The sequence below is a fragment of the Desmodus rotundus genome, chromosome 6 (assembly GCF_022682495.2).
Source record: "Desmodus rotundus isolate HL8 chromosome 6, HLdesRot8A.1, whole genome shotgun sequence".
NCBI classification, from domain to species: domain Eukaryota; kingdom Metazoa; phylum Chordata; class Mammalia; order Chiroptera; family Phyllostomidae; genus Desmodus; species Desmodus rotundus.
The window spans coordinates 105,987,843-105,999,697 of record NC_071392.1 but is presented as its reverse complement, the minus strand read 5'-3'; the positions used below and the strand labels follow the sequence as shown (position 1 = coordinate 105,999,697).

The window sequence follows — 11,855 nt, the reverse complement described above, 5'->3', positions numbered from 1 at the left end:
CGTGTCTACTCGACGCGATACTACGCTTACAAAGATGAGTGGAGACAATTCTGTGAGCGAGTGGAACAGCATTTCCTCGAAACCTCGTAGGAGGCGGGCCTGCAAGTCACCCTGGAGCAAAATGCTCCAGCACCGGAGGAGGAGTGACGGTACGTGCTGCGCGCTGACGTAACGCGCCGGGCCCCGCCCTGGCCGCCCGCCCTTATAGCGTAACACGGGCGCGCGCGCACACCATTGTGTGGCTGGACTTGGCCGCCGCTCCTGCGAAAGGCGCGTGTTTGGGCTCTTGACGTCCCCGCACCCGCACCGCGGCTTCTGCCTTACGGTCCACCTTTCAACAGCCAGCTTTCGGGCCCCTCGCCCGCCACGGACATGCCGCGCGTCTACATAGGACGCCTTAGCTACCACGTCAGGGAGAAGGACATTCAGCGCTTTTTCAGTGGCTATGGCCGCCTTCTCGAAATAGATCTTAAAAATGGGTGAGTCGGCCCTGGGCGCCTGCGTCACTCCGCAGCGCTTCGGGCCTGGCGTCGGCGGGGCACACTCTTTTAACAGCACAGGCGATCAAGGCCGCGCCGCCGCGTCGCACGGCCTTCAAGATGGCGGCGGCGGCGCGGGGCGGCTGGAGCGCGCGAGGGGGCGGGGCCGCGTGCGCGTCCCCGTCCTAACGACGCCCCGCCTGTCCCCGGCCCTCGCACCGCCCCTTAGGTACGGCTTCGTGGAGTTCGAGGACTCCCGCGACGCCGACGACGCCGTTTACGAGCTGAACGGCAAGGACCTCTGTGGCGAGCGCGTCATCGTAGAACACGCTCGGGGCCCGCGCCGCGATCGCGACGGCTACAGCTACGGAAGCCGCAGTGAGTCCCACCCCCGCGCGCTCCGCGCCTCTGGGACCGGGGGGCGGGCGCAGGCCTAGAAGGGGCGGGGTGGGGCTTCCCGGCCTGGGCAGGCGCGGTAGGCGGGGTCGGTTTACTCGGGTGTCCCCGGGACCCTCGGCGTTCACGCCTGCCCAGGGCAGTCACGGGACGCCGGAGCGCGGAGATTGGGTCGTGGGGTTTGCCTAGTCAGAGCTGGGGTGTTGGGGGTTTCTTTGCTAAGTTGGGAGGGGGTGGGTTGTTCTGGGCCCCTGTCGGCACTGTCGTGGGCTCCGCCCACCAAGGAAGTGAGGGATGGCTGTATTTGTTGTATCTCCCTTGCTTACCTGTCAGTGCATTAGCTAGAAATGTGAATGTCTTAGCGTAGAAGTTTGGGGACAGGCTGGGGTGGAGGTGGGGTGGGGACGGGGAATGGGGAGGGGTTGTAAGTTTAGTCTTAGAGTTATTAAAGTTGGCGGGGGCCAAAGAAAGTACTATATTGAATTAATGTGGTATTTACCACAAATCTAAATAAGCTTTATGCTGTATTTGAATTAATGGGGGCATGTTATTGGGAGGAGGTGGGGGGTTGGTTATGTTAAATGTTTGATGTTGAAATTGTTGCATGTTGAATTCAAACTTTTTAACAAGTCCTTGATGTTTCAATTTGAAAGTGACCAATGGGGCTGAGGCTGTGTCCACTGAGGCTAAGATGACTGCCTTTCCTGATTGGCCTTGGCTTTTCCATACATTGTGTGACCCTTGCCCTATGACCCTTTGGCTGACCTTACCGGAAGCCATGACGACAGCAGCCTTTTGCCATTAGACGCAGGGTGATGGTGAGGATTCCAAGGGTTAGACAAAACTGGTTAATCTGAACTAGGTGACTGTTACCTTGCGTGTTTTGTGGCCAAACCACCACCAAAAACCTCACACTGTGATGTAAGTACTTAGTGTAACTAGTAAACATTTTTGTAAAATGTAGAAATGCATGTAATCAGTTAAGTTTTATATTTTACAATGTTCTGTAAAATAAAACTTAGCGAGGTAAATTGAATAAAGGAGCAGTCACTCTCTAACAGATTGTAGGAAAAGTTTAGTTGGATTTAGTCTATTTGGCTTGCCCTTAATTTAATTTGTGGCAAATCACAACTGTATCAAAGGTTTAGCAATATAATAGCAAAGTCCTACTCCAGTAAATAAAAGTTGATATGTTTGTACTAACTTTCAAAAACGTGTGTCCCTATCATTACAAAGCATCTGACTGTTTTCTTCATGTGATAAAGGTGGTGGAGGTGGATACAGCAGTCGGAGAACCTCTGGCAGAGACAAATATGGACCACCTGTTCGTACAGAGTTCAGGCTTATTGTAGAAAATCTTTCTAGTCGCTGCAGCTGGCAAGATTTAAAGGTATGTGCTATAAATTGAAATAAAGGTGATACTAATGTTTTAAAGAGTATGCTTTTCTTTCTCTTTCTTCCTGAAGGTCAGATACAGTATGTAAATCTTTTTCTTTAGATTTTTGGGTCTCACCTGTCTTGTTTCTTTTTTAGGATTTCATGAGACAAGCAGGTGAAGTAACCTATGCGGATGCTCACAAAGAACGCACAAATGAAGGAGTAATTGAGTTTCGCTCCTACTCTGACATGAAACGTGCTTTGGATAAACTTGATGGTACAGAAATAAATGGCAGAAATATTAGGCTCATTGAAGATAAAGCACGATCAAGCCATAGGCGGTCTTATTCTGGAAGCAGGTCAAGGTAACTTGAATGGTAATTGGTAGGGGAGGAAAAAATATTTGCCAAAAACAAAGAATTTCAAATGGGAGTATTTTATTGGCACTTAATTGAAATTAGGTCAGTTTTGGGCTGCATCTTTGGGTTCTTTCCCAGATGTTTTGATGGTGGATATAAATTGTGAGCAGTTACATTTTTTGTCAGTTTGTCTACTCTGTGTAAATGGCACAGGTGTTGAGACATACTGAGATTAAGGTTTTCTTATGATTCCTGTAGGTCACGGTCTAGAAGGAGGTCACGAAGTAGGAGTCGCAGGAGCAGCCACAGTAGATCACGAAGTATCTCAAAGAGTCGCTCCCGGTAAGTAATGTTGAGTCTTTTTCTCTGTTACTGTACTTGTTTGTGGAGTACTTGTGTGTTCTGGCAAGGCATTGAAAGAAAAATCTGGCTTTTCTTGTTCAGATCCAGATCTCGGAGCAAAGGTCGATCTCGGTCTCGGTCAAAAGGCAGGAAATCTAGATCAAAGAGCAAATCGAAGCCCAAGTCTGATCGAGGCTCCCGTTCACGCTCTCGAAGCAGATCTAAGGATGAGTATGAGAAATCTCAAAGCAGGTCTCGTTCTCGATCTCGTTCCCCCAAAGAAAATGGAAAAGGTGATATAAAGTCAAAATCTAGATCGAGGAGCCAGTCTCATTCCAATTCTCCCGTACCTGCTCCACCCTCAAAGGCTCATTCTGTGTCCCCTCCACCAAAAAGAGCTTCAAGATCCCGTTCTAGATCCCACTCAAAGTCAAGGTCACGGTCCAGATCGAGTTCCAGAGATTAATCCAGAACTCGATGTTCTTTGCACACTATTATGGAACACTTTCCTACTTGCTTAGGCAGTTACTCTTCCATGTTTGTACTTGGCCTCTCCTGCAAGAGGAATCCCCTGAAAACAAGGGCACACAGAAATTTGTGGCCAAATTTGATGAAAAGATGGGGTTCTAAAGAAATGGTGGCATGAAGACCTTCCTTCTTTGTAGAATTAAGATAACTTTGATTTTATAGCTTTTGAGCTAAAATAACTTTTGTAAAGATTAAGCTCATTTAGATTTTTTTCTTTTTTTTTTTTTTAAGTATTTCAGCAGGATCTGCTGCAGGGGTTTTCTTGTTTTATTTGTTTGCTTTTAAATTTAAACAGTTTCAAGCTTTGGATACTTAAGGCTTTAGAGGGAGAACCCATTTTTCAATTATGTTGGCTTTTTATAAAGCCTAAGTTATGTAAGATTTCAATAAAAATTTGTTACCAAGATGATTGCCTTATTGAATAGGTCACTATTAATTCCTTTAAACATTGATATCTGCTGTTCGTGGAAACAATGTAAATTCTACTTAAGTGTAAAACAAGGAAAGCCTCAAACCAGCAATAAATTATTAAATTTGGATAAAATTATTTTGTTGTTAATCAAATTTGCCAAAGTCATTGTATCTGCCCATTTAACAAGTTAAGTTAAAAATAAAATATTTTGTAGTCAATCTGTTACACAGTTTTGCCTAAATTAATGGATTTTAAATAATGAAACCTTACTTTCTTTACTTTGATACTTTTTAATTTACATGTTTATAAGAAATGGGTCTTTTTATTTTTTTCAGTATAAATTGCAGAATTTTAGAAAAGAAATTGGTGCTTGTAATTAAAGGTCATTGCTTTGCAGATTTGAAAGAATAGAAGTTAATGACTTAAGAGGCAAGCTTCCATTGCTTTTCAGAATTTGGTGTTTAGTGTAAGAGTTGGCTTTGACCAAAGTTCTCTTGTTTTTAGGGAAAGAACAAAAGCTTACAGGAGAAGGTGGGGAATATCACAAGGTGAAATTTGACTCTCTAAAAGTATGCCACATCCTCCTGTTAAAGTTCTATCACAGGGTGTGATAGGTGTGTCCACATCGTTAGCTGGTCCATAGTGGATATAGGTAAATTCCTGCACTTGGAAAAATTTTCTAACAATAGCAAAGACCAGCTTACTAAAAATTTAGTTTTATTCCATACCTGTGGGCCTACGTCATTAGACAGCTAAACCACTCTAGCGTTGGTCCACTTGAGAACAGTACACTGATAAAATGTTTAGTTCCTTGCTAACTTGTGAGTTGAATCTGACAGTCTCTACAACAGGCCACATGTTGATCTGTGACTAGATGGTGTATGAAGTTGATAGAGAGCGAAAGAGAAGTGAGCAACATCTCTACCCCCCTCCTTTTACCTGTCTGTGGATACACCATAGTGCCTTTATGGCAAGGTTAAGACCTCCCTGCTCCTGTGTTAGCATCTTTCATCTTCGGTATCTTTCTCCCACTTTGTTAACCTATTTTTTTTTTTTAATCTCTTCAATAAAATGCTTACTATGGGAAAGATTTATTTTGAATTTATTGTGTATGCCACTTAGTGCCAGATTCCTTGGCAAGTGGTCTTTCGAATTGGAGTTGCTATTCCTAACTTGAACGTGAGAAAAATGATCTTGTTTTCAGTTCCTCTGAAACAATGAGTTGGGGGTGGTCATCGTCATTGATTCTTTTCATGTTTCAGTGTCATCCATGAAATGGCAGGGATAAACCCCCCTGGGTTGTGAAGGGTAAAGGTGAATACGTGAGACGTACGTAGAACAGTGCCATAGTAAGTACTATCGGGAAGGATTAAAAATGCTTTGTAATTTCAAAATATTTTGAAAAAACCCTGTTTCCACAAAAAACTTACTCATTTTTATATTGTAGCAGTTTGAACATTTTCCGTGACAATTTTTTTTCTGCTAAACTAGGAAGTATTAATCATCTTTTCCCAAGTCCTTAATTTAGACTTGGAGTGCTCTAAACTTTGGCGATTTATGCTTACGAACCATTACATGTTCATTATTTGCTTTTCAAAAAACATCGTTTTCTGACTATCCAGTTTTAGCCCTGTGGCAGTGGATGTTTCTTAAGTACTGATTTAACTAATTACAAAAATAACATAAACTTGGACTACTACGTATCTTCTTTGGAGCCTGCTTACCGCAAGGTAGCTGCTGTTGATAGTGGCGTCGTACCTATGCCAGTAAGCTGTTCATACCATGAGTATTGTTTTGCAGCTTGTTTTCACTTACTATGTACCGATGCATAGTTCTACATTAAATCACTGACTAGCATTCATTCTGGAGAGAAGATGTGTACGTTTTTTTTCAGTGCCAACTTTTTCAAGTCAGTAATCCTTTGACTTAGTAGTACATGAATGAAAACAAATTATTTTCAGTATTCAATGTTATACAGTGAAACTGCTTTAGAGCTCTTACATAATTTACCAACCTAGTAGAGTAGTTAACCAATTTATACTAATTTAGCTTTCTTGAGGCAGCAGCCATATCCTGAATAAAATGCATATTTGTATCCCAAGCACCATGTGTCCTTCCACTTGTCAAAAGGATTAGTTCATGGAATTATGTGATTGGTCTTCTAGATCCTAAATAACTTGCCTGGCTATCCTACAGCAACCCCACAGATGGGCCTCCAGTACAGTACCTAATGAAGTGATTAGCTTCACACTTGAATAGAAAGGGGTCATGGTTCAAAAATCAGAAGATACTGTCCAAAGAGCAACAGTAAAATGCACCTTTGGAGAAAACCAGGATTATTAATGCATCCTTTTGGAGATGCAAATCTAGAAAGATTCATATTCCCCAGATCGTTTCATTATGGCTTGTTTGAGTTTTATAAAGACAAGTGAAACTGAATATAGCTTAGCTTACAATAGACTACTTGTAATTAAATTTATATTCATTTAGCATTCATATGTACACCCAGTTTTGAAAACATTTCCAAGGAAATAGTTCAGCATTAGCATGAAGATTCATAAGCAGTGGGTTGGGAACAGCCCTAAAGCATTAAAACACCTATTCAATACTCAGTTCCTCTAGTGAACAACAGGATAGAGAGGCTCAGAGAGTGAAGAATGAGTAGACCTAAAATTCTTTTGATAAAATTTCAAACTTGAAAACTTAAACCAGTATGAAAAAAACTACCTTTTTCCCATTCACCAATTATTTTGTTCCATTTACATGCAGGGTTTTTTTCCTTGAGCCATTTAAAAGTAAGACATCTTGCTGTTTTATCTCTAAAAATATGTTTACTTTCTAGGAACAGGAATGTTTTGTTATATAACTGTCATATTCAATTATTGAAACCAGGAAATTAGCATTGATAATATACTGTTGTATAATCAACACTCCTACTTGTATTTTATCAGTTGTCCTACAATGTCTTTTATGTTTTCTCCATAGATCTTGGATCATTTGTTGAATTTTGTTTTCATGGCTCTTAGAGTCTCCTTTAATCTGGATCATGTTGTCAACCTTTTTCTTCACCTTGTCATTTTTGAAGAGTAAAGGACAGTTATTTTGTAGAATTTCCCTCAATTTGGGTTTAATAGCTCCTCCTCATTGCTTTTTTTGGCAGGAATAAAGCGAGTAAAACTATCCTCAGTGCATCATGTACAGTGGCACATTGTGATAACCTGGATCCCTTAAGTCACCCATTCGCTTTATAATCAGTCATTTAAAGGGGTAACTATACTCTATCAAATACCCAAGTTCCTTACCAAACTCACCCACCATCAACATTGTCGACTTTCTAAGTTTCGTTGGCATTCTAATGAAGTGCTTTCTATGAAGGATGAACTGTTTGAAAGATGAGGTCAAAAGAAAGGGGTTTCTGTTTTTAGGAGAAGGAATCAGTCATCTTGGATTTTGAGAAAGAGCTGCCCCCAGCAGGGCTTTGGTGCCATCAGACTATTCCATTGCTGGTGAAAGCATCGGGGCTTCCCCCAGCCCAAGGCCGAAAGGGAGCCGGAGGCAGCTTTCACAAAGACGGGAGGAACGTGCAATAGAAAACCAGCCGTGTCCTAATCTGCAAAGCCATACCTTCTAACACTGGGAGGAGTGGCTCCAGTGCTGTTAGCAAGGGGCTTGGCATAGCCGCTGGTTAAGTAGTAGTTTCCCTTATTAAAATACTCTATAAACAGGGTAGTCAAACTCCAGTATTCCAGCCAGTTGAGGAAAAAGATAGGCAAGACTGAGTTGCTGCCTATCCACTATTATAGTAATTCATGAGCAGCTTTGAGTGTTAAATATTGGGCTAGTAGAAAAGTCCGTATGTTTTTCCATAAAATAAAACACGTTTTTTGTTTTCACCAATAACTATTGATTTGGATATTTTGAGTATGTTAGCTAAAGCATAATATTGCTGAAAATACTGCATATTTTCTTCCATCTTCAATATTAAAATGGCTGCCTCAAAATGTACCATTTTTGATAACTTTTTAAAAATTCAGTCTGGTATGACAGCTGTCACAATACAATCTAAGAAAATTGTTTTGAATGAGTTCAAGACAACTAAACACTACTAGAGCCATTGTATAGAAAAAAGTAAGTGAACTTTTTGGCCCACCCAATACATTGCTGTTACTACTATTAACACAAATTCAAACAGCTAGAGAATGGCATGGACCTCCTGTGTACTCAGCCAGCTGTAACACTATCTGTGTGCCTGTCCGCTTCCCCAGGTAACTTTGAAGGGAATCCTAGACATCCCAGGTGAAGGTAGTTCAATGTGCACTTGTAGAAGAGATCTTGAATCTCCTGAATCTATGGGGTGTCTGCTTTTGTCACGTTGGCAGCCATTGGTCTTTGCCTAGATCCGTTCAATCATGAAGCCGTGATTTTAAAATAAGGTTTTTTAAAAACTTACTTATTCATTTTAGAGAAGAAGACTTTTTTTTCCAGTCCATAACACTGCTTGTTGATATCACCTTGTCCACCTTTGGTCAGTGGGAGTCAAGTTGCCTCCTGCGTTCTCCTGAAACAATCCTAGTAATCTCTGCAGCTTCCTTGCTTTCTGGTGTGGTAAGATTTCCAGGCTCATCTTTTTATTTTTATCATTTTTTTCTAGAGTTTAAAGTGAAAGAGTTTATTAGTGAAGTCCAGGCTCATCTTTTTAGTCCCATACCTGGAATTAGCCATTTCTCTAAGCTCTGGTTATTGTCATTTGGAAATGGTATTTAGTAACCACAACCTGGACTTTTGGGGTGTTCATTGCTGCTGCTAGTCTGGTCATAGGCCTTTCCTTTAGTTTTTTTTTTTTAAGGTTTTGTTTATTTTTAGAGAGAGGAAGGGAGAGAGAAAGAGAGAAAAACATCACATTCTCACATGCCCCAACTAGGGACTGGCCTGCAACCCAGGCATGTGCCCTGACCGGGAATCAAACCCAAGGACCTTTTCGGTTTGCAGGTTGACACCCAGCCAACTGAGCCACACCATCCGGGGCTTTTCAGTGGGCAGAGCCAAGGCAACCACTGCCTGATTCTTCTTCAGGCTGCAGAGATCGTGTTACTTTCTGCTCTTGTGAAGTTCCTCTTCAGGTTGAACACCCACCCCTTTGACCCTGACTCAGTGCAGCCATTTTGAATCCCCTCCCCATCGCAGTTGTCCTGTGGTACTGTGATTTGTGAGGGTCCCTCGTACTGAGTGGGGGCCCCCTTGCAGACACAGCACGCCCAGTTTGCTCTAACCTGCTCAGAGCAGGGCAGTAGGATGTGGCCTCCCTCCCCTGATAGGTTTCCTCAGCTGAATGCTGAGCCAGTTCTAGCGAAAGGGTGAGGAAACTGTAATGACCCTGGAGAATCTCTTCTGTACCGTCAGAGGGTTTAAAGCAGATAATGTGTCATCTTGCTCTGGATAACAGGAGGAAGAATAAAAGTCAGAACCCAAATTTCACAGCATTCTAACTGCAATGAGCAAATGAGATCTTACATTACAGCTTCCATCCACTTTTGCTATAGATGACCTTGTCCCTGCGGATCTAGCAGGAACTGAAGCAATAGCTGTGCCTGTGTTGTAATGAGATGATGCTCACAGGTGTTTGCAGAAAGCTCTGAGTAGCACCTTGAATCACCAATATCCAAAGTCACATTCTGTAAACACTACAAGCCTCACTGAATGTGCGGTAGATGAAATTACTGTCAGAAATTTTACATATTCATGAGCTTTTCAAAATATCTTTTCCTACGTATCCCCATTTCCCCTCCATAAACAGAGTACTCCCATCCTTTGATTTTGACCATGGAATTTTAGCAAGCGTGACATACTTGGTGAACAAGATACTGCCCTCCCTTCTCCCAGAGATGCCTACTTTCTAATCCCTGAAACCTGTGACTCTCACCTTATATGGTAAACGGGACATTGCAGATGGGAGCATGAGATCTTGCTCCCCAGCATATGACATCAGTTTGGCTCAAACCCTAATAAAAGTTCTCCAAGTAAATAAAAAAAGGACATTGCTGATGTGATTCAATTAAGGTCTGGAGATGAGATGATTCAGGTGGGCCCAGTGTAATCACAAGAGTCCTTATAAATCGACAGGCTGGAAGGTCAAAAGTCAGAAAACGTGAAAAAAGAAACATAGGGACTGGAAGATGGCTTAGAAGATGGAACGGACCACAAGGCTAGAAAACAATTCTCTATAGCTTCTGGGGGGAGCACAGAGCTGTCTACACCTTGAACTTGGCCCAGTGAAACCCATTTTGGACTTCTGAGCTCCAGAACTATTAGATAAATTTATGTTGTTTTAAGCCACCAAATTTGTGGTAATTTGTTCCTGCTGTCTATGGCCATACCACCCTGAACGTGTCCGATCTCATCTGATCTCAGGAGCTAAGCAGGGTTGGGCCTGGTTAGTATTTGGTTGGGAGAAAACGGACTCGAGCCTCCAGAAAGGAAGGTACTTCTACTGATACCTTGAGACCCAGCGAGAGCCAGTTTGAACTTCCGACCTCCAGAACTACAGGATGATAAGTTGGTGGTGGTTTAAGCCAGTAACCGTGTGGTGATGTGTATTCTGCAGCAATGGAAAACGAATACAACTTGATCAGCTGATTCTTTTTCGTTGGGTGCCTCAGCATCATCATAAAACATAAATCCTAACAATGTTGAGGACAGGGTTCAGAAATTTTATTTTTTATTTTTATTGTTATTCAATTACAGTTGTATGCCTTTTCTCCCCATCCCTCCACCCCACCCCAGGTGAACCCACCTCCCTCCCCCACCTCCACCCTCCCCCTTGGTTTTGTCCATGTGTCCTTTATAGTAGTTCCTGTAATCCCCTCTTCCCACTGTCCCCCCCCCCCCCGCCCTGGCTATTGTTAGATTGTTCTTAACTTCAATGTCTCTGGTTATATTTTGTTTGCTTTTTTCTTCTATTGATTATGTCCCAGTTAAAGGTGAGATCATATGGTATTTGTCCCTCACCGCCTGGCTTATTTCACTTAGCATAATGCTCTCCAGTTTCATCAGGGTTCAGAAATTTAACAGAGTTGGGGTAAGGGAAACACCTGAGGCTCTGGCCCTCACTAAGACAAATTTTTCTAGTATTTACAAATACTAAGTATCGATTCCCAAAGCCAAATAGAGATTTTGTCAGTCTTTGATGTGCTGGGTAACACAGCCATGCCCAGGGGAAAGTGGGACCTGAAGCTAACCACGTTTGGTGGAAACTTGGGCCTCCCCTGCCTTTCTGACCCTGGGACCCACAAGTATATAGTCTGGGGTGGGGGTGTCCCGCTTTTATACAGGGGTTCAGTTCCAACCCCCAGTATTATTATGTGTATGATGAAACCGAAGTCACTAGCAGCTGGTTCCTGTCTCTCTCCAATAACTACCTCCAAGACAAGGGAGACATCAGGCTTCCTCACTGTTTGCTTCTCTCTTTCTGGCTTCTGCTGATTTTCCCTTCTTGCAAGTTCAGCAATTAATTTACTTTTCTTTCTTGGCTTGTTTGCCTGCTCCCTTTCTTGTAATATTTTATCCAGGATTCAGGGGTGTTTGTGCTAGAAAGGGCTCCCTATTATCAATGCCTGCCGTGTTGCTGGGACCAGAAGTGTTTTCACACTTATGTAGAAGGCACATTGTGATGATTTTACTAAAACTCGTGGACTGCCCCAGTGATGAATTAAAATCTGTAGGAGCAGGAAGGTGTCGGCTGCTTACAAAAAAGTTTTCTCAGTGTTTCTAGTCATCAATATATTTTTGTAAATTTGAGTCTGTTCTTGATTAGGGGGTTAACTTGGGGAAGACACTGGGGGCTATTAACTTGTAGAAGGGGGCTATGACTTGAGGAAAGGATTGGGCTTGTTCACTTGCTCCCGAGGCACCCTTGGACCAGCAGAGCAAACTAAGTATCAAAGGCAGAACCTTCCCCAAATCACA

General features: G+C 42.6%; 1 protein-coding gene across 1 annotated transcript; it reads left to right on the top strand.

The window, feature by feature from the left end:
- The first annotated feature begins 210 nt into the window (after positions 1 to 210).
- Positions 211 to 4,122, top strand: SRSF6 (serine and arginine rich splicing factor 6). Its single transcript, XM_024559603.3, has 6 exons — positions 211 to 479; positions 709 to 857; positions 2,141 to 2,265; positions 2,409 to 2,617; positions 2,870 to 2,953; positions 3,056 to 4,122. Exons 1-6 carry the CDS (start codon positions 373 to 375, stop codon positions 3,417 to 3,419), a joined length of 1,038 nt encoding a protein of 345 aa, XP_024415371.2. The 5' UTR covers positions 211 to 372; the 3' UTR covers positions 3,420 to 4,122.
- Positions 4,123 to 11,855: the final 7,733 nt, after the last annotated feature.